At 47.0% G+C, this 22,922-nt stretch overlaps 2 protein-coding genes across 2 annotated transcripts in view; both read left to right on the top strand.

The window, feature by feature from the left end:
- The window catches only part of ANAPC13 (anaphase promoting complex subunit 13), a 78,535-nt gene that overhangs the window by 24,848 nt on the left and 30,765 nt on the right, over nt 1–22,922 (top strand). The window lies entirely within an intron of this gene.
- KY (kyphoscoliosis peptidase) lies at nt 1,569–19,767 on the top strand. Its single transcript, XM_057428986.1, has 12 exons — nt 1,569–1,795; nt 2,765–2,827; nt 4,970–5,032; nt 7,027–7,101; nt 7,273–7,314; nt 7,986–8,036; nt 9,071–9,153; nt 9,517–9,625; nt 11,947–12,064; nt 16,545–16,733; nt 17,311–17,501; nt 18,595–19,767. Exons 1-12 carry the CDS (start codon nt 1,663–1,665, stop codon nt 19,491–19,493), a joined length of 2,016 nt encoding a protein of 671 aa, XP_057284969.1. The 5' UTR covers nt 1,569–1,662; the 3' UTR covers nt 19,494–19,767.

Here is a 22,922-nt window from a genome sequence, read left to right as displayed (position 1 = left end):
TGATTAGAAAGTCACTCCAGCCATAAATCCTGGGACCTGAACAGGAGACGGGCAAGCCCCAGATGGCTTGGAAAGTCTGTCTGGCAGAGCCCAGCACGCCTCAGGGTGCATCTGTCCTTCTTCCTCCTCCTCTTCAGGTTTAACCACCTACAGCTAGCTCCTTATAGCCAGAGCTGAACCAGGCACCCCTAGTGAACCTAAAGCAACTCAAATACATTAACTATAGAGCAAAATCACTACCTAAACCCCTACAACATTATCCACCCCCAGCACAGGACTCCTGCTGCATTACTGGGGGTTACATGCAATGTCTCATCCCTGACGATCCTCTCTTGGCAGGGATGCTGCAGGCACCATCCAGGGCATCACAGTGTGTGAAAGGCCATATAAATGTGCACCACCAAGGGTGAATGGAGGAAGGCTCCCCACAGCCACATAGGCTATTTCTGGTTACACTGAGGAGCTGTTTAGGGCTGGATTTGCAGGCAAGCACGGGGCCAGACCGGCTGTCCGTGCTTTGGAAGGGGCTCAGGAACAGAAAAGGGCCAGGAGATGGGGGGGGAACAGGATTTATATAGAGATCCACTGGGAAAAACCATGTCTCCAAACACAAGTAACCTAACACCAAGCAGTAGTATCAGCTCCTGCACACAGACCCCGGACAACAACTCTGGCTGTGGGCTGGGGAGAAGAACCCCCCAGCCCCAAAAGCACCCTTGACACCTGCATAAAGGCACCTTGCTCGTGCCAAGCACCCAAGCCCCCTCCTCTGCCAGCAGAGCCTCCTGTGCCCCCAGAGCCCTTCCCAACACTGCCGAGAGCCCTTCAGCCCGCAGGTGCTGTTGCTCCCTGAGGACCACCGGCCAAGCCGGGCCAGCGGCCAGCAGTAAAATTAGAACGTGTGTCCCTGCCAGCCCCTTCTGCGAGCTGCAGGGACCAGCTGAGCCCCGCTGCGAACCCGCACTGCAGCCCTTCTTGTACCCCATTTTCTTAGCTGGGTGAGTACATTAGCTGGCTTCTTTGGGACACAGCATGGATTGCACCCTGCAACTCGCTTTGCTGCTGACACTGTGCGCAACCAGCAACGCTGTGAAGGCTGATCATCCCCATCACACGAGGCTGGTCATGCCCCGTTTCTAGCCCCTTTTCCCCCACTGCAGCTGCTGCCCTCATCCTGCAGCGGTTATTATTTACACTCCTAAGTATCCCTCCAGTGTCAGCCGGGGCAGAGGATCAAAAGAGAAAGCCTTTTAAGGATTTCTGCCAGAGCTGGGAAGCAAATCCCCCCCAGCCAGCAGTGCTGATGGGGGATTTGAGTGTAGACAAGTGCTTAAAGCCAAAAAGGGCATCGAGAAGGGAGGGGGAGCTGGGGCACTCTCTGAAACCAGACACACACACAACTCCCCCCCACACCGAAACCAAGCTCTTTCCTCTGCTTTAGGAAACGGATCCCTCCCGTGATTTCCTTTCAAAGGTGACCAGTAACCTCTTCATTAGGGTTGGCTTTGGCAGGGCTCTCATGGTGCAGTTGGCAGGGCCAGCCCGCCGGTGCTGCGGCTTGGGGGGGGAGAGCACTCGCCTTTCCCCAAGGGTGGAAAATAAACAGGGCAGCTCGCAGCAGCGGCAGCTCGGCGGCAGGACCAGCACCCTGGCCATGCTCTGATGGGTACCATGGACTTTAAGACAGATCCAAGCGCGGTAACCATCAATTTGCTGCTTATCGTCCACCCTGAGGAGGCAGTGAGCAAGCAGAAAGGGCAGAAGGAGAGGCCAACAGACAACGACGGAAGCACAGGTAACCTCTGTTTGGTGCCAGGGAGGGGAGGGCAGTGTGTGTCTCAGACAGTGAACTGAAGCAGCAGCTTTGGAGCATGCATTGGACTTCCCCCCAGTCCCACCACCCTTCTCCTCTTTTCCTTTGCAGATGTGCTGCAAAGCCCTAGACTTCAAGCTCTGCCCATAGAAACCCAGTGTGCCTTCCCTGGTCCTGATGCAGGACAGTCCTTGCTTGTGTAACACTGCATGTCGCACTCTGTGCATGCAACCCATGGTGCAGGAGGTGACATACACACAGATACTAATCCAAGGGCCATGTTTGCACCTTGCTTTGCCATGCCCCGAGGTGCCTCCACAGCCTCTGTGGCTGTGCAAAGGGAATAGGGTGAGAGCTCTGCAGTTTCACCCCAGAGCAGTGCCTACTACACCGGAGTACAGGGGCAAAGCTGTTGGAAGCATGTCCAGGCTTTGTCTCCAGGGATGACTGCCCTGAGCCATTTATAGCTACAGTTTGAGACAGTGTCCCTGTCCCTCCAGGGGATGTTCCAAAAAGCTAAGGCTGTGCTCTGCAACTGTGGGGGGACCCTCTGAGCAGAAATAAAAGGAGAAAAAGGAGCACTCCTGCTCTAAAACACTGTTGAAAACCTATGTTTGCAGACAATCAGTTCCAGGCTAACAAGGGCAGCAAAACTAACGCAGAGGTTGTGTTCATGCTTCATCTAACTTAGCATCCACCGCATACCCAAAGAAGAGCAAACCCTATCAAAGCAACTTAGGCCTAGACTTATGCTCTTTCTTCCTCCTGGTATTTCCTATTCTAGCAACAGGGGCTGCCACAAATGCTGCAGACAAGACAGGGAAGGTGGAATCCTGGTAGATCAGCTGGAATGATGGGTTACATGAAAGGCTTGGGTGTGCTTGGCCTCTAGGCAGTGCCAGAACCTCCCTGCAGGAGGACAGCCTATGATCTCACCTTTATGTTTTATAGGTCTGCAGGATGATGGAAATGGAAACAGCAGGTCACAGCCACCTCAGGGGAGAGACCTTAACGGTATGATGTCTTCTCACTCTACTGATAAACTAACCACAGCACACAAAACCCATCTGCAAGCTTTTAGCACCCAGCTGTGCCTCTAGAACATAAACATGCTTGAAACAGCTCATCCCTTTCCAGAGCTTTGAGGGGTTTCAACAGAGACAAGCAGAGGGCATCAGGCCTTGTACCCTGGGAAGCATCCCCTCCTCTGCCCCATGGCCAGGATGCACGTGGGTGGCACTGCAGAGCCCTATGCAAGCAGACATGCAGCTCAGCCCTACTTCAGGTGCTCAGAGCTCTTGCATTTCACAGTCAGCTGATGACAAGGTAAATTCAGTGCCCTAAATCACTCAGGTTGCAGATAGAGCTTCCAGAGTCTTCCCCAGCACTCACACAGCTCAAGCAGGGTCTGGGGTGTGCAAGAAACCTTTCAATGCATCTATTCACCAATCCTTTCTCCATCTCCCCTGCTCACCTTGCTGAGTGCAAGGCAAGTTGATTGCTATCCAGGAATGATGTGGCTGTTAGTCTTGAGTGTTCCCCTGCCAATTCCTCACCCATCTGCCCCGAAACAGTTCAGAAGGAACATCTGAAAATGCTACCCCAGGCTGCACACAGCCAGGCTGCAGGACTGCAATGCAACGGGACAGAGCAGCTCCCAGGAAAGGAAATCAGACCATCTGACTTGCTTTCTTGGTAGCCTAAGCCTAACGGGGTGTCTAGCAGAGAAAGACAGTGGGCAAAGGTAGGGCAAAGGTAATTCTCATGGTACCAATGGATTCTAGTTATACAGAACAGGAGCTCTGTTTCCACAGGCCAAGCAATAGCAGCATACAAAAGCCACGGCTGTGCCCTGTACTATGCTCAATAGGAACCCTGATCAAATCCCCTCTGAAATCAGCAGTGGCTGGATGGTTCTCACAGACTGTGAGCAGTGACATTTCATGGCAAGATACACCTCTGGGTTTGTCTTTTTACAAATCTGATAGTCTCAGACACCAGGTAACAAAAACCTCCACTCTGGGAAGCAGATAAACATTCAACACTCTATGCTCCTCTGTCACACTCAACAGGGTCTGCAACCAGAGCTGCAGAGCACAAGTCAAAGCCTCCATTACAAGAGAATGGTATCAGTCTTTTACCACCCTGAACTAATGTTAAGAGTATTTAGTATGCATATGGAAAACCTACCCTTACAGCTCTACCTAAGGCACAATCTAAATCCCTGCGAGGATTACTAAGGAATTCCTACACTGGAGAAGCAAGCAGAGCTTTTGCTCCTCTAGCACCACAGGGGTTAATAAATTCCCCTTTAATCAGCTGTGTTAGCATCTTGATGAAACCTCTGATACCACAGAGCAGCTGGTGCTGCCGCAGTATTTACAAACTGGATGACATAAGCCTCGTCCCAGCCTCACTGAGGCAAACAGGCTGCAGCCCTGCATTGTGCCACAGAACCCCATCCTTCTCCCAGCCACAAGGTACAGATGGTATCCGGCCTTCAGGACTAGCCATGGTCTCCTTGCTCTGGTCTCTGGTGGCTGGCAGGACAGTGATCCCATGACACTTTGAGAAGAGAGCAAGGGATCACCTTGGCCAGTGTCCACCGCAAGGCTGAACCATCCAGCCCTGGCATTTGCTGCCTGCCCTGGCGTGTCAGTGGAGCCCAGGGGAGCGGACCTGTGCTGCCTGCAGCTGCATAGATCTCCACACTTTCCTCTGCTCCAAGGACCCCAGGGCTAGCTGGCATAGCTGAGATGGTCAGGGGCTCCCAGAGCACAGAGGGGAGAGGTGAGTATGAGGATGAGATAATGACAACCACAATGCTCCCTCTCAGGGACCAAATCACCTCCAAGCCTTCTTGTGCTGCCCTTCCACCCACCTCCCCAAACAGTGACCTGCTGGTCTAAAACCCCTAACTCCTCACCCTGAGCAGCAGCACCCACTCCAGCACTTCCTGGTCTGGAGCATCCCTCTGGAGTGGGGCCAGGCACCCCAGGACCCTGACCAATTGGGCATAAAAGCTGGAGAATAAGGTCAAACTCCTTGTGTCATTACTTACTTGGCTGCTGAACAAAGGCACAGATTTAATCAATTTCCACACCAGGCACCTCCACCGTCTTCAAGGCACCGAAATGTTTTTCTTTGTGCAACCAGGCTGTCATGTCTCCAAGGAGCCCTGCAAGCAGACACAAGCCCTTACTTCATACTCCAATGAAGGTAAGTGGTATCCCAAAGGATATCAGTTTTTAAGAGCAGGGCTCCAGTGAGTTCCCTGTCAAGCTTTTGCTGTAATAAACCAACCTCAGAATGTCCCCAAAGAGGGGAAGAGCCCTACCCTGACAATTTTGTGATCTTAAGCCTGAGGAATTAAAAGTTCCAAAATCCCTGGAGAATCCTCAGGTCTTTCAGTGTGGGTGCATGGAGGTGGATCCTGAAGCACCAGGGGTCCCATCAACCCCCTTGACATAGAATAGGTGTAATCGGAAAGCATGGTAAGAACATACAGCTGCTAATGTCAGATATCCCAGTGCTGATGGAAGGGTGCAAAGGCTGGAAGAAATAATTTTGGTAGAATAGCTTGAGATGACTGCAGAAGTCCTTTCATAAGGACTTGCAAGGAGCCATCCCTGCACTAGAACAGGGGCACTGCTGGGCCAGCTGGATCCCAAGGCACTTGCTGGCAAAGAACCACAGAGAAGGAGGAGAAGAACCAGTGTTTCTTTATGAAAGATATCTTGATTAGGAACAGTAAAATAAGTCATAAAATCTGCAGTAAGCATTTCATAGCATTAGTTTTCAAAGCAATGGATGTAGCACTTTGGAAAATTTCCATAGAATTACAGTTTTAGTCATTTGGTCAATGCCTTTTAAGCTGACTAGAAGGTGGCATTCCTTGCCATTAAATTTGTTTCTTGAAAACGTAGAATCTTAATTTATGGGGAAAAATGGAGGAAGTGGAAGTTGGCAACAAAACCCAGAAACCCCAAACCAAAAAATAATCTTGGGAAACAAACAAAAAAAAAAGACTCCTGAAAATATAAAAATCCTAAGGAAATGATACCATTTGCACAAAGGCATCCCTTTGAGAAGCAATTTCATTTTACCTTTGAGTTAACTGACAAAATACAGCAGCCAGCTCTAGTCTTGCCATCCCAATACCTGCAGTCATCACAGACTTAGAGTCAAGCTCTAGAATTTAAAAGGAGGGGTTTTACAGGTTTCTGGATTTCTGTTTTGTGGGCTTAAAGGACATGGAACCTTCCTGCATAATCACAGGAGATGCTTAACTTCTTCTGAAGTTAAATGCCATGGAAAAACTTTGTGCTTAAAGTGCAGATTCCCCCTAATTAGCTGGTTCCAAGAGCTGGCTTTCAAGGAAAACCACAAATGTCATGAGACTTTTGATAACATTGGTAACATATGTGGTTGGATGGCAGCCCCAAGCGCATTAACATCTTGACCTTCAGTCTCCAAAGCAGCCTCTGTCTGATCCGAAACAGGGAGCCGACGAGTGCACTGAGTTCCCCAGGGAGCCTCGGTGGTTGCAAAGCCTCCTGAAATGCTTGCCCAAAACAATGTAGTTTCTTTCAATAAGTTCAGGTAATTCCTTCAAGACAATTCCAAACTTTTTCCCTTGTACTTCCCTCTGTGAAACTTTAAACACAAGACCCCCGGGTTTCCAGTGAGGTTGCTCTATAGCACCATGGCATGCGGAGTGCAAGCCTCAGCCTGGACCTGGACTCTGCCTCTGACAGGGAATGGCCCTTGCAAAGCATTTTAATATCACAAGTCAAACCATTTTCATAGCTCTGAGCCATTTTTTTGTTTGATTCCAAGAAAAATCAATGAAACAAATTAAGTCTCCGATTACCGTATCTCCATCAATAGCTATTTAATATGGTGATAAACGTGGGGTTTTTAAGCTGCCACATAATCCTCACTGAGGACCTCTGCTTTATTTATGATCCCCTTTATCACCTGTGAGGCTCTTATGGGCTGTCTTGTGTTTTTTGAGAGCTACAAATTACACCAGAGGCGACCCCAGGCTGAGTGCACAGTTTATCTTATGGGTGCTTTGTTTTGCCTGGAAACCCAAGTGTTTTGATACCTTCACAGTCACCAACTTAAGAGTCAGCTCTTAAGTCTTCCCCTCTCCTCCACGTCTGGGTTAGTTTTGCCTTCCTTAGGGAGTCTGTCATCGTTTCTTGCAGGAACCCAAATGACAGTGGAGATTCATCCCAAGGACACCACCCCGCAACTCTTCAAGAAACTCTCCTTTGGAAAAGGTACGGCCTGGGTTTTCCATCCTAGCAAAGCAGGCCAAGGGTGGGAGGGCAAAGGGGCTGCATCCTTCCCTTTGCACAAGTAGGGAAGGCAAGAAACACTTGAGTTTGAGGAGATGCAGCATCTGGGGTGGGTGTTGGGGTGATTGCACTAACCATGCTGGGGTATTGCAGGTCCCCGGAGGCTGCCCAGACTGAGAGGTCAGGACAACAAAGGTGAGTCACTGCTCTACCACAGCACGTATCTCACCTAGGAGAAGACACGGGTCTCTTCTCCCCATGGAGCTTGAGGCTCTTTAGAGGATGCCAACCCCTGTACCCACTCTCCCTGCAGGGCAGATGCTGCTGGACCCTGGGGCTTGAGGAACAAAATCCTTCTTCTCCTAGGGCAGGGGGGGTCTTCTCCTCCAGCCCTGCGATAATGAAGGTGGTGACAGTCGGGCCCACAGCATCCCTCAGCAATCCTGCAGTTGCCACAGAGCTCTCTGCAGGGTGATCATCTGACAGCTCTGGAGCTCAGCGCTCCCTTCTTCCCTGCCTGGGGGGTGTTTGGCTGCGTGGTGGGCAGGGGGTTTGATGTCCCCAGCCCTCTGGCTAGAACAGGAGATGCCTGACTGCTGGGGAATGTGGCCTCTGCAGAGCCAAAGGACTGCAGGGAGAGGACACAGCCCACTGTGGTTCAGGCAGCTTGCTTCATCCCACTCCCCTCCACACACGCGCTCTGCAGGATGTTGACATCCACACCAAATGCAAGAGAACAATGCAAAGAAAAGCCTCAATTTCAGCTTTTCCCACCCAGTCCTGCTCCCCAGAATCACTTATTTCTGTTTGTCTTTTCCCACCTGCCAACAACTGCTCATCTCCCTTTCCCTTCTCCACTGTGCCAGGTTTCCAAAGGACTGAAGCCCCACGGCCGCCAGGAAAAAAGGACCTGCATGGTAACACTCAGCTGTCCCCACACCACTGGCACAATGGGCACAATGCAAGGCAGCCCTAGATAGGGAGCCCATCACTCCTAGGAACATGGCTTGCCCTGCCTCAAGCCTAGACTGAAGCACACTGGAAAGGGATTTACTTTATATTGCCACAATTAGCATTCTGCTTCCCAACCCTCCGTTCATTGGGTCAGTGGATGGGGAGAGCTTGGGGTATCAGAAGAGCAGGGCTTATGTTAACAAAACACCTTTACAAGTCAGGAACAGACCTTCTGGCCACCTCCCCAGTAGGACAGAGCCCTGTTTGGGGGTGATGGGGAAGCAGTGGGTGATGAATACAGATCTCGGAAGTACTGCTGGCTTTTCAGCTAGGATAGGGTGGAACTGGATGAGCTTTAAGGTCCCTTCCAATCCAAACCATACCATAATTCTATGAGAAGTTAGTAACCGTTTGTTCACACCAAGTAGAATCGGGAGCCTGGAGCCTGCAAAGATGCAGACAGAGAGGTAGACACAGCAGTTTCAGTCCAGCCGTTTCCTGTGTTACATTTCTCATGTGCTTGAATTCTTGCAGAATTTTCCACCCAAAATACTCATTTCTATCAGCAAAGCTGCTGCAGAAACCAGCTCTTTTGTGGGTTTTGTTTGTTTTTGGTTTTGTTTTTTTTTTTTTGGAAGGTCACACTTTTGCCAGGTCTTTCACCATGCAGATTTTTCCTGATGCTTCTGCATTTTTTCTCCTAAATATAATATCCTGGGATTTTCTATGCTGTTGTACAGTGCCAAAGACAGGGGGGCACATCCCACTCCAGCATTGCCCAGATTACACCAGACTAGACAGGATGGCTCCTGCTTTCCATGCAGCTGGCAGGGACCTTCTGCAAATGCCCTCATGTCCTCTGCTCCCTAAGCACCTGCTGATGGATCCCTCCACGGGTCAGGCAGGAGCTCTACAGCATCCACTTATTCAAGCATACAGCCAGGAGAAATACCCCCTCCCTCCCTTTCCGAGACAACGACAACTCATTTCTTCCCAGCCTATCCATGGGACAAATCCTCTCTGAAGTCCATGCCAATAGATCTGCAGCAATTTGAGAAGCTGGATGCCTACGCATTAAAAGTAAGTCTCTCTTTTGCCTCTGTCCTCCCCCTCAGCTCCCCTCTGGGGATGATCCTTGAAACCCAGCTATCAGCACTAACACCAGCTTAGCCTGAGATACTGGGGCCAGTGCCTCGGAACCTCCCAGTTTCCTTAGAAAGATCAGCAATGTAGATCCCACTCTAGGGGGGAAACTATGATCAAAAATACTTCCTAAAACATATAATACAGCTCTGTATTTCTATGTTAAGGACGCTTGAGTCAGATCAGTCTCCCAGCAGGAGGGTTCTCACTAGCTTTAAAAGAATAAGAGCGTGGGGAGGAAGGGAGTTGTACCATAGCCATTTCTTCACCATGCTTGCAATGATTCCCCCTCTCAAACAGGTAAACGTCAAGAACAGCGTAGAAGAACTGGTTAAAGCCCTGCTTAAACAAGCCCGGACTGATCTGGAAAAAGTCCGAGCCATATGGATGTGGATATGCCATCACATAGGTAGGTTTTGATCTTCAGTTGAAAAGATAAGGCTGTTGCTATCAGGACTGTTACACCACCATTGTGGTTGACTATACATCCTGTGGGTTAGCTTCACGGGGTGGGTATGAGGGAGGAAGGTTTTCTGTATGTATTTATCCAGAAATGTATTCAGAGGTTGTCTCACTCGATACATCCAACAGAGATATCTCACATCTCTGCCTCCATAGTCCCTCTCCCAGCACTGACGGGCTCTACGAGGTTTTGTGTGTAAATGATTTCATTCCACATGATGAATCTGTAACTCCTACCCAACTCATCCGAAAGTGTAACCATAAAAGTCCCTATGAGCTCGATGAGCTTGAAGGTCCTTTCCAACCCAAACCATTCCATGATTCTATGACAGTCTGATGGCTGTCCTGCTGCACCTTTGCCCCTGTGTTTTGTGGATACATGCTGTGGTGCAGTTTCTAGCTGGTACCTTAACTGCATTCATCCTGTTGACACATCCATCACTCGTGTCAGTGCAGCACACTGGAGAGGCCAGCCTTGGTAAAACACGCTGTCATCTGTGTGACTGCCATTCCTGCCTGTACAGGCACCTATTCAATCTTGATGACAACTGCAATGACCCAGTGATATACATACACAAAAATGTTTGTTTCCCATTAACTCCTGGGGATGGAGGGGGAAAGCACAGCTATTCCTCCCCTCACCTCTTCAGCATCCTGATGGGCTTTTGGTGAGGTGCAGTTCTCTGGCTGAAGCTGCCACCTGACAGAGAGCAGTGGAGCAATTTGGGAAGCACTGGCCTAATCTCACACCCACTGCAATCAGCAGAGCTTTGCCAGCAGCTGCATGGTTAGCATAGTGAGGTCAACCCCGAGCAGCTTTAATCTTCCCCTGCACTACGCAGGCTGCTGATTTCCTGAAACCCAGCATTTGACTCATCCCAGCACTGCTGACCATTCAGCCTTTACTCTGTTAACTCATTTCTGCCTGCCACTGCCTGGGCTGGGTCCTGCTCAGGGCAGACACTCTGCTTTGAGCTGGTCCGTTTACACATGCATGGCAGGTGTCTGATCCCTGACAGGTAGGCTGCAAAAATCCTCACAGGTTTTTTCACCATCTCAGCCCCAGTTCTCCTTCATCCCTGCAGAAACTGACCCCCATTTACAGGTATGGGAAATAAACACAGTGCTAGGGATGTAAACTGGTGAGCAAAACCTCAGTGTGTCTATCCTAGAAGAGCACTGATTATATAAACTCTTACCTTGGATGGATTTTAAGTGAGAGCACTGCTCTCTGGGTATTAATTCCCACCCAGTTCAACTCCCTGCCTCTGATGGACTGTCACCTCCATAAAGCAGCAGCACTAAAAGAAATGTTAGCAACCATTTCCAGCATGAATATGGAGCCACACGCAGCCAGATATCCCTCCATACCCCTCAGAGTGCCCTGCAGCTTTGCTGGTGGCCCAGTGAAGAGCCCCAGTGGAGAAAGCCAGCCCTTCCCTACAGCCCCACAGGCTGACCCACAGGCAGCTGCCATCTGAGCCCTTCACATACAAGCCAAGCAGCCGCAGCATTTCATCAAAGCACAAATACAGCATGTTGCCAGCTTTCTTTTCCTCTCCCACAGCATTAAAAGGAGGATAAATCAGCTGATGCAGCATTCCTTAGAGCTTTGTCAGAAAAATATGTTCGTATTTTAAGAGGTTACGGACATGGCCAAGGTTGGTCAGTATTGAATTAACCTTCCCAGGCCAGTTCCTCAAGCTCTGCCTGAAGAAACCCCGCTGCGCCACTTTTCTGTATTCATTCAAAGTACTTAAGATTTCCTACACTTCCAGGTATTGCTATGACTCACTTGCAGCAAGTCATTTCAGGTATTTCTCGATGAGTTACTTCCCAGGTATTTTTAATACAAATTGCTTGTAAAGAGTGCAAAATGTTCAGTGTCTTCCTTTGACAGTAACAGCAGTCCAACTCCTCCTAATGCGGAGCACTCTTGCTTTTACCGGGAGCTCCTCAGATGATAGATCCCCCTGCACAAGTGCCACCCCTGGGGAGACTCTCTGTAAAAAAGCAGAGTTCTCCTCTCATTTCAATTCAACTGCTGAACCCCAGCCCAGGCTTAAAACAAACTGTGAGGAGAGATAAGACTTTGTCCCTCTCCCCCCAACCACCATCCACAGCATCCTTGTGCAGCACATGCCATGGCTCATTTCTCCTTGCTCATGCTCATGGAGATGAAAAGCAATCCAAGTGTGGCTCCCACTACCCATCGATTCCATTGCCTCAGGCTTTTGGATGAACCTTTGTCTGTGTTCCTTCCCGCAGAATACGACGTAGTGGGCTACCATAACAAAAGCCAGCTGTCAAGCAAGCCCATAGATGTGCTTCAGATGGGGAAGAGCATTTGTGAGGGATACGCTGGGCTCTTTGAACACATGTGCAGGTAAATTAAGTTCAGAAACATTCAATGCCAGGGAGAGTTAATATTCATTGTCATCGCTGTGCCTCTTCTGTCTGCCTTTGCATTGACTGATGTGACTCTAAGCAGGATGTAGAACTTTAGCTTTCAAATACATGCTGTGGAAAACCAGCAAGCCCCAGAAAGGTCAATTTTGCCTCCTCCTCCACTCCCTCCACCCTCCCTCCCCAGCATAATTTACTTTGTGCCATCTGCTGAGCTTCGCGTTGCATTAACATAATGGCAGATGAAAACACTGAGCTAATTCAGTTAGAAGAAGCTGTGTTTTCCCTTTGATATCTGTATGTGAAGGTTAAAAGCATGGCAAGACTTAAACAAGGAGTGTTGTCTCCAGCATGCTCCCACGCAAGTGGTAGGCACAGGCCCAAAAGGAGCTCCCCCAAAACCTTCTGGAGATGCCCTCTCCCCTCCATTACCAAAGCACCATCTCACACTTACCACACTGTTTTCTGCCGTCAATCTCAAGGTCCATCACCCTGGAGGCCAACATTGCAGTTTCCATTTTATAGCTACGTGGGCATTTAGTGACTAAAATCCATTCTCCTGCCTACAAAACTGTGTTGACTTCACTGGGGATCCAGTGGGGTTTCCCCCACAAAGCAGGATTTACAATCACAAAGCCATTTCATGGAAAAGGCAGCCATTTCTTCAGTGGGGAGCACAGTGCCTTGCATGTGAACAGAGCATAAATCCCTTCTCCCTCATTTTTCTCCAACCCAGTAAAGGAAAGAGGTGGCCTTTGTGCAAGGCAACCCTCAAGCACCACAGCAAGAAGCAGCACCTCACCTCTCACAGCTCTATGCAATAGTTCAGCTTAGATTAGCAAAGGCCGTGAGGGTGCTTGTCAAGTTTGGGACCAGCCTTATGTAGAAGGGATGTCCAAGGGGAGAAAACTGGACCTGACAACTCAGAGACACAAGATTGGAAAGGTCTTCCTAACACCAGAAAGCAATGGTGTGCTTTCCTAAGGGCATGGGCTTGCAAGGTGGCTCTCCTAGGGAGCACCTTCTCAGCAGAGCAGCTGCCATGTACAAGATAGCTTTGGGAAAAATTAAAGACCAGTTACTAACTGCCATGTGTAAGTTAACAATTGGCTTTCCACAACATCCAACAAAACTTGGGAAGGTTTTCACCACGAAACAAACAAAATAAACAGGGAAAAGGACAGATCAGACGCTAAAGTGGTGAATGCTTCCAACCAGTGACATATCCCTCGATATTGCATCTTGCTTTCTGAACAGTAACATAAAGAAATAGGGTAATGAAGTATGAATTTATAACTGCATCTTATGAAACAGTTATTAGCACTTAGAAGTGGGAAAAATTTGCATCTGTTCATTAAAAAGCATATGTTTCATTCATTAACAAATCTTTCCAAGGATATTTTTTCCTATTGAAAGGCTCGGTTGATTTACTCTTAATTCTGCAGTTCCACGACGATTATGCATTTCATGATTTGGGAAACCTCCCAGTCATCCAAGCCTATCACTTTTTCAAATATTAGCTAGATGTTTAGCTCCTTTCCTTGCAAAATTGTAACCAAAGACAACAACGCTTTCCTGCAAGGGGATCTCCTCATTGCTGCTTCTTGTGCACTGTTCAAGTCTGATGCTGAGTCTAGGCATAAAAGCAAGCGCAAAGGTTTTTCAGAGCCAAGTTTTTGAGAGAAAAAGGCCTTTTAAAGTGCCCTTTTCTTCTAGCTCCCACTGAGGCAACTTAAAAAACTCAATTCACCAGTCACCAGTAATTCCCCCAATACTCACGCTGGTCAATGGCTGACACCGGCTGAGTCCCACTGTGTCCTTACTCATAATTAGTCTGCAAATTATCCAGGTTTCACATCCTCTTGCTTTTCCTGTTTACTACAGTCAGTAGCCTTCCTTCTTTTTAGGCACAGTGTACACTTACCTAATACAAGTATAAACCATTCTGTCTCCCTCTGGAGAAGCCAGACTTGCCTTTTAAGATGAAATCATCAAAGTCAATCTGAAATCAAAGGGAAGAAGATGCCGTTGAATTCCAATGACACCTATAGCAAGATCCAGATTATTTCCCTACTCTTTTTGGGGCAGAAAAGCAACTTAGCTTTTAACCTCTGTGCTGCACCAAGCAGATGTTGCCAACTGTTTCCAAACTCAGTTGTTCCAGTCCACCTTGTATTTAGGTTATCTGCTGCCATCACATTGCCACTTCAAGCATTTCTGGAGATATTCTCAATCTTTCCTTTTCCTGGTTAATTTATATGCATAAAGTAATTTAAATGAGAACAGAGAGATGATCACTCTTTTAACTAGTACAGGATTGCTCTTTTACAGGATGTTTAGAACAAACTCTTCCTGTTGCTTTGCGTATGTTAACTGTGAGAGTACAGAGAGAACGAAAGGCAGAACTTGCCCCTTAATGTTCTCACCAAATATCCCAGCTAACAGGAATGTCTAGAGAAGCCTAGAAGGATTAGATGCCAAATCCCCATGAAATTAATGGGAATTTGGTATTTAGCTCTTGTTAGGCCCCTTGGGAACTCCTAGGATCAAATCTTCCTTGAAGATCCCAGGATCCCAGTCTCAGTTACATCATGTAAATCCAAGCTCTCACCAGTCTTGTCAGTGGAGTTGCTCCAGTTACCACCCAGCTCCACGTTAGAATTTGGCTCACGGGCGGCTGCTGGCTGGCAGGGACTTTATAGACCACCCATGACACCAGGTTTCTCAATGGCATTCCTTCCAGGCTGGCCACGTTCACTCTGAATACCTCCTGTGACAGGCACTGCCTCGCTTACACTACAAACAGCCCACGCTCTATGAGAGCTGCATTGAACGCTCCCTCCTCTTCTTTGCTGGCCATCTTCAGCAGGGATGGGGTCCTGCCATGTTTCTCCTCTCTATGGGTTGTCTTCTCTCTGCAGACTACACAGCTGGCTCTCAATCAACCCTTTGCAGCAGTGATTCTACCTTTTACACTCTTTCTTAAAGAATTTTGGAAAGAATATAAGAATACTCTTCAAGAGTATCAAATAACTAAGTAGTACAAAGACATCCAGGTTTAGAGCTTAGTAAATCCTATGAGAAGCTGAAGTTGCCACCTTCCCTTTAAACCAGCATCATCTGTGTAAAGAAAGCAGTCCTCCCTGCAAGCACTGCTGCACTGCCAATTACCTGATGCAATGATAACAGATACTGCCAGTATCTGTTATCAGACCTCGACTTCCACAACCATGCTAATTATCTTCCCCATAAATACCACTTTTCCTCTGAGTTAAACCCACATTATGCAGGCAGCCTTGCTCTTGAAGCATGCACAGTTTATTACTTTAGGTAGTTGATCCATTTAATGTACCTTTCAATGAAGAAGAAAAATGTCAATACCATCCTACATGAAAGACAATCCTCTAAGCAAAGCAGTTTTAGATTAATGCTGAAATAAGACACCAATGATAAAATCCTATCAACAGCAGATAGCTTATTACATGGTGCTTATTTAAGTCTTATTTACACTTCAACACAGGTATTCATTATATTTCTTTCAAAAGAGACCAATCATTTGTACCCTGGGCAAGCACAAGCTCACTCTTTAAGGAAACTAAATCAGCATTCACGGTCCCATGAGGTCTAAGATACCTTAGCGGGTGTCAAACACCAGGCCTGCCACCACAGAGAGAACACAAGCATGAACAGGCACACTTTTAATTTCTAATTACACAGGCTAATTGTGGACAGCTTCAAAGGGATTCCACTGAGTAAGAAGGCAGAGAGCAATTAAGCACACTTCATCTCTGTCATCCTCCTCTAATAACGCTGAATTGATGGTGCATCAGGTAAAAAGAGAGAGAATATGCAAAAACTGGAAAAGGAAAGCCCCTTCCTCCAGTGGGATGCTCTCTCAAAGTCCCTGTGCAAAGACTACAAGAAAACAAATGGCCCCTACCCAACACCTTGGCATCATTACCTTGGGTCACTCTTGCATGCCCACCCCATATGAAGCCATTCACTAGCACAGCTGAGAAAAGCAGTCTTTACATGATGTCAGTGGTAAAGGGGAGAACTCGCCTGTCTCTGGATGTGCTGACAGGCTGCTATGGGAAGGCAGTTAGAGGAAAGCTGTACGAAGTACAGAGATTCCGCCAGCAAGAAAAGTAGAGGGGCCCAGCTAACAGCAAGCTTTCCAAAGAATGAAGAAGCACAGTAACCTAGGCATTTAGCACAGCGTCTGTCACCACGAGCAGAAGCTGGAGTTTTCAAAGAACACAAGCACACTTGGACGTATAAAACCCTTAACTCCCTTGGGACTCAGCTGTAAGGAAGCACCCGAGGAGCTGATGGAGCTGGTCCATTTGACTACAGGATTGAAGTTCTGTAGGCCTTGCCCCTCCTTTTGTCCTTCCACAAAAGTACACCAACAGGTTTAAAACAGAAGTCTCCTGCTGCATCTTACTGTTTCCTTTTAGTATTGCAGGTATCCAGTGCATGAAGCTATCGGGACACTCTAAGGGGAATGGGTATAAGATGGGACAGACCTTTACAGGGGACTCTGACCATACCTGGAATGCTGTTTACCTTGATGGAAGGTGGCATTTACTCGATAGCACCTGGGGAAGTGGTGCTGTTGATGACTCTTTCACCAAGTTCACCTTCAGGTAAAGAACCATCCTCTATGTTAATACATAATAAACCTACCACAAAGGCAGAAGGAAAGCTGATGGGTTTGGCCCACCAAGCAGTGACAAATATTAGGTCTCACAGCAAGACCCAAACCCCTGAGCAAAGTGTTGAGGTTGCCTATACAAGGGATGGAGCATGTATCTGTAGAAAGGCAATGACTCTGAGCAACAAACTGTAACTGCTAAAAGTGACCTTGTTTTGTGCATCACACCCTCAGTTTATACAATAGTAGCTGTCACTTGATTCATAGCCTTCACCTGCCTGAGAGAGGGTGCCTCAAACAACAAGCAGTGCCTCCCTCTGCAGAAGCCCATGGTTGCAGGGGGTAGTGCAGACACCCTGGTTTTATACAAAAGCTCTGCATTTGCCCTGGAAATGGAAGATCAAAGATCAGGTTCCTTCTCTGCCCAGGAAATTTCAAGCCCACCAATCTCAGTTTCTCAGCAGCCCGAAACATTCCAACTTGCTCCTGCTGAAACCACCACCACTGCGCAGGGGAAGAATTAACTATTTATAATAACTCATTTTCCTTTAATCTCCTCTTTCTTCCAGATACAATGAGTTTTATTTTCTGACTCACCCGGCCCTGTTCATTAACAATCACTTCCCAGACAACAGTAACTGGCAGCTTCTTAAACCAGCCCTGACGCTGAAAGACTTTGAGAACAACATGCTGCACAACAGCAACTTTTACACGTTGGGCCTGCTGACAGCACACCCGGAGACGGCTGTCATCCAAACAGGTAACAACACTCTGGGAGGGAACCTGCAGAGCATCCTCCTTTATGTAGCCCCGCTTCCTCCACACTCTGTTGTGCATGCAGCACATTATATTTTCATCTTGGTTCTGGCAAGCAGAGTGCACTCAGAGCACTTGGGGCAGAGGCGGGTATGTTGTATTCGTTTTGGTTTGATTTGTTGGGGTTTTGGGTTTCTGTTGTTATTGTTGTCCAAGCCATGAAAATCTGTAGTAGCCACTGGGTCTAAAAGAAAGCCTCAATCAGCAGCTGAAGCTGAACTACTCTATCAATCGGCATCAGCGGTGTAAAATTAGAAGTATTGCCATTATATAGTAGCAACTCTGGCTTGGAAAAAAAAAAAAAAAAAAAAGAGATAAAGAGATTAAAGCCTTTTACAGTGTTCCATAAGTTTGAATTAGTGAACAACACATAAAGGGGCACTTCTATGCGGCATCCTGTGTAAGTCCACAGCAGCCCTTTCCACATAAAACTATTCAGGTAACACCACAGAACTACAGGGCCCACATTTAAGATCCCTTCTCCAGATTTTTCAAGAGAACTGCAGGAATTCAACTATGTCACAAATGCTAAGAACATAGAGTTAAAACTTGAAGGCAGCAGCATTTTAGGACTTCATGTTGTCTTCAAGCTGTTTGGGAACAGGCTCATAGGGAGGTAGATTATCTCCTTCTACATAATGGAGGGTTCCTGCACTTTTCTCTGAAGCTTCTTGGAACAACTACTAGACTAGTAATGGTACTAATCACATCTAATTAAGCCCTTCTCGAGGACACAAGCTGACAATACTTTCAGTTATATTAACTATTCTATAGGACCACAGTGCATATCAAATATAGCGTGTATCAAAATAGGATGAATGCACATCTCTAAAACAAAGGCCACTTTTCACTTCATTCTTTTTGAGACACTGGCCTAAGCAGACAGCTGACAAGCTATGACCTGGCAATTGCAGCTCTTTATTTCATTATTAGTGAAGCAGCAATTTACTGGGACAGATTAGTAACCCCAGAACACAGTGCACATGGAAAAATGTACTGGAACTCCTATGCAGTTTCTTTTCTTTTGTATTTCATAGTCAATGGAAAAGCCTCTGTATCAGTGGACTGCCGCTCTGCCACACTATTCACGTTTAAGCTGAAGGGAACAGATGAACACGGTTTAATGACTTTGAAAAAACACGGAATGAAGCTGGATCTCTATCCACAGAAGACAGGGAGTCACAAGCTGCAGATCTTTGCCAAGTCCTCCAAAGCCTCAGATGTCTACAACTGCGTGTTAGAGTATGTGGTAGAGTGCAAGTCTGTGGACAAGGCCATGCGCTTCCCAAAGGACCTACATCAGCCTGTTGGACCCAGCTGGTTCACGGAGCGGCAAGGGTTCCTAAGGCCATCCCACCCCGACCCCATCATTCACACCAATGATGGGCGGTGTTCTGTCACCTTCACCCTGGGCAAAGACATAAGCGTCTTGGCCTCGCTGCACTGCGATAGCAGCAGCCTGACAGAGGATATGGGAAGGCGGCACATCATGCAAATCCATCGTGGGAACCAGATTGAGTTGAAGATCCATCTCCCCCACGCAGGGAACTTTGTTCTGAAAATCTATGCCAGGAAAAAGTCAGATCCCGGCAATTACGACTATATCTTCAACTACCTCATCACCTGCCTGAACACTGAAGTGAAGTGGCCAGCTTTCCCTCAGAGCTACAGCAAGTGGGTGGAAGACTATGAAATACTGGAGCCACTCTCCGGCTTGCTGCCAGCCAATCGCAATGTTCAGTTTAAACTCAAAATGCACGGGATAGCAAAGGTGCTAGTTCAAGCTGAGAACGCTTACCCTCTCACCCAGAGCAGAGGCTACTGGGAGGGAACCTGCAACACCTCAGGATGCAGAGAGGTGTTTGTGATGGTGCACGAGAACGCCAACCACAGCTTTTATTCACATGTCCTGAAATACGAAGTTGAGAGCCAGTAACACCCCTTCCTTGTTCTTTCACCCACCTGCATGAACCAACCTTTCCAACATGCCCAAAACCAACACAGCTTTAGAAGATTGCTCATTCTCTCAATCAGACCTGTTCTTTCAAACGAATACAGGACAACACTTGCAGGCTTTTGCAAGACCATGGGCTCAAAAGTTTAAAGAAGCAGAAAATCCTGTTAAGAAGGGAGCAGCAGAGGAAGAAATGAAATGAAACCCTCACCTATGTTTCAGCAATACTGCCCAGGCAAACGCTTTGAAGAAAACAAATGTCTGGCCATAGGTCATTCTGTGCCAGCAGTGGTTGCTGGCTTCCAAGTTATGGACCATAAGAAAAGTCTTACAATGGCTACTCCAAGAAGAATCCACCTAGTTACAGGGCAGGATGAAGAAAGTACACCCTGGTTTTGAGCAGCAATATTGGACACAGGGAACTTCAGGATATTTAAACCAAGTTTCTGTTTATCTTCAGACAAGCTGCAAAATACAGCCCAGGAGAGACAAGCATTAAGAAGAAGATACAACATGAAGTTTTCTTGTGCACTTCATTGTCTTACAAATTTAAGCAATACTGCGAAATTACTTTTTACAGTGACTCTTAAATACAATAAACAAAATCATTTTTACCTTTTTATATTAGAGTATGTGAATTGTAAACACTTTTTCTGTGATATCAGCACTACTATCATATCTCAAGAATATAGGTGTTTCCATAACTAAAACAACAGTAAAGTGGAGAATAAAGTTCTCAAAAGAAATCACTCCTTACTCCAACTTGTCTATGCAACACTGCAACTGAAAAACCAAAGGTGTTATGTGGAATAGCTGGCTGAGTGAGATTATTATCATGTAAAAACCTACATGGTGCTGTACTCTTGGAAAACCCCTACATGCACAAGGCAAAGGTGGTCTTCTAGCGAATCTCACCACAAGTACACATCAAAAGATCAAGCAACGCTTTTGTAACCGACTGAGATGTCTGTATTAGCATGGCCCGAGAGATACTATGTTTGAGCTTGAATTTACAATAAACCTGTTATGTTTTTGCATTCTGTTTCATTGACCACACGATACGAATTCCTCTTCACAAAGCTGCTGCATTTTCCACACGCATATGGGGGCTGTTCCCACGATTCTCTTCTTCTCAGCAAGCGGGTGGCGGTTCTACACGATAGCAAAGGGCTGCCCAGATGCAGCAGGCTCACTGCCTCCACATCCCTCCTACTTAACTTCCTCTACCTCAACACCCAGGATTGAGTCCCCATTTTAAGTTGAGTATCTGGAGCTGTATTCAAGTAGCAGAACTCCCAGTGGGGATGCAGGCTACTGCAGACACAAGTTGCAAGTACAAACACAAGACGTAAGCTAATAAAGCTTACTCTAGTATGCCAGGAGTACAGCAATGCTGTAGGGTCTTTTTGTACTTGGAGACCAGGAGGCTCCATATGTGACATAAAAGTAGGTTTTAAGTCCTTCTCCAAACAGCTGAGTGTCTTTGCCCTCAAAAACTGGCAGCAGCAGCAGCTCCTTCCTGCAGGAACACTAACAAGCCTTGTAGCCCAGCAGGCATCTGCTCCCTGGACAGCAACACATACTGAACAGCACAGATGCAGACGCAAGAAAGACTTAGGGATTTTTTGATTGACTGGGACCTTGAAGGCTAAAGCAAGCCTTGTCCATAAGCACAGACAGCCCCGGCTTATTCTGATGCCTAGCAGAAGAATTCTTTTTTCTTAGACCCCATTTTTTCCACATCAAGGAGGACACATTTCAGCAGTTTACAGGTCAAGCTGATACAGTCAAATACGTCACCTTCTTACAATGGGAAGATAAGGCCGTACCCCAGAGTTTAGGAGCTAAAGAAAACTACTTTTTCCACATAACAGAGTCAAGGATATCAAACTATATACACCTTTTATGCAACCAAATACTTGATGTTCACTTACATGCATATAAACAGGCACAACTATTGGGCAGCTATAGTAAAGCCTCTCTGAAGGATGACACCAGGATGAATGCAGTTGTGCTCCTCCTCTCAAAGACTCCCTGTTGCAAGGTCTCTCTCAGCCCACGTGCTCTATTTCCATATCCAAAAGGCTGAGGAGTCGGGGGTGGAAATTATCCCAGGGGAGTAGAGAGAACAGTTTATACACTTTTGCCTCCTACCTAGTAAGTTCTCCAGTATTCCCTCCTCCCCCTACACAGCACTGCAGACCCCAGGCACCTGCGATTACACACATCATACAGGCACAAACTCATTTAACCTCTCATAGTAAAGACTGACCCAATGTACTGTCACACCCATGGAAGAACATGTGTAGCACGCTGATGAAAGAGCCTGCAACAGCCTCCTACTTTTTTGATGCTAGGCTGGTCCCAACAGAAGCACTGAAAGTCAAGTTCCACATTTTTGTTTCAAAGAGGAAACAAACGTCTGCCTCAGCCCTGCAAATGTGTGAGAAATTCTTTAGTATTATCGAAGACATGAGTTCAAAGACATAAAAAAAGAACCCTCTACAGCTTCATTAATTATAAAGCTTCCAGGACCAGGTGATTATTCCAAGGGATGTTTGACACTGCAAAGGCAGAGAACACCCAAGAAACCCTGCAGCCCTAGATAAAAGCATCTCAGAAGTCTGTGCTTGTTATGACATCTCCCTCCAGGATAAACAAGCCTTTTTCCTCCCAATCATATAAAAAAATGCACATTCTTCACTGCAGCCAAGACTCTTAACACCAGGAGAACATCACTGGAACAGACTTCGTTATCTCAGCACTACCAGCTCTCCCATTTCAGTCAGAGCTCTCCTTTGGCAGGCCTTCAGACTGAACAGGTTTTGTAATCCTTACCCCACCAAGAGGTGCAATTACTTAGCACTATGAATTCAGGTCATTCAGTTTTGCAAACACCTTGTTTCTCAGGGAAGGTAAATAAACTATGTGTAGAACAAGCTCTTCTCTCAGGCAAGTACATCTCTGCACTTCCATCTACCCACAAGCTAACTTCCTCACCCATGGAACAAATCTGGTTAGCATACAACCAGATGCTCTGCTGTTTCCATGTTGTCTGTTAGAAAGGCAGGTGAGTAAACATAAGTAATGCAGAGAAACTGTTCAACTCATCACACCGCCCTGCTCAACCTCTGTTCTCTCCTGTTGTCTGAGCACAGCACCTCCAGAAACAGCAGGCACACAGCAATCCATGGCACTGTGCTTCTGCAAAGAGAGAAGGTGGCACAGAGAGGGTACATACACCAGCACAGAGAAGTAATTCAGCAGCTGTCCTGTTGCAAATTTTACTCTTTTGATCACTTTAGATCAAATCTTGACATCATACTCCCTGAATGGAGGTGCTTATTACATGTATTAGAAGTCAACAAATACTGTAGGGTTACAGCTGCTAATTAAACAAATGGATCATCT

This window comes from Pezoporus wallicus, unplaced genomic scaffold (genome assembly GCF_028554395.1).
Source record: "Pezoporus wallicus isolate ANWC-B61680 ecotype Strahan unplaced genomic scaffold, APGP_CSIRO_Pwel_v1 contig_593, whole genome shotgun sequence".
Taxonomy (NCBI): domain Eukaryota; kingdom Metazoa; phylum Chordata; class Aves; order Psittaciformes; family Psittacidae; genus Pezoporus; species Pezoporus wallicus.
This window is presented reverse-complemented; position numbering and strand designations above follow the sequence as displayed.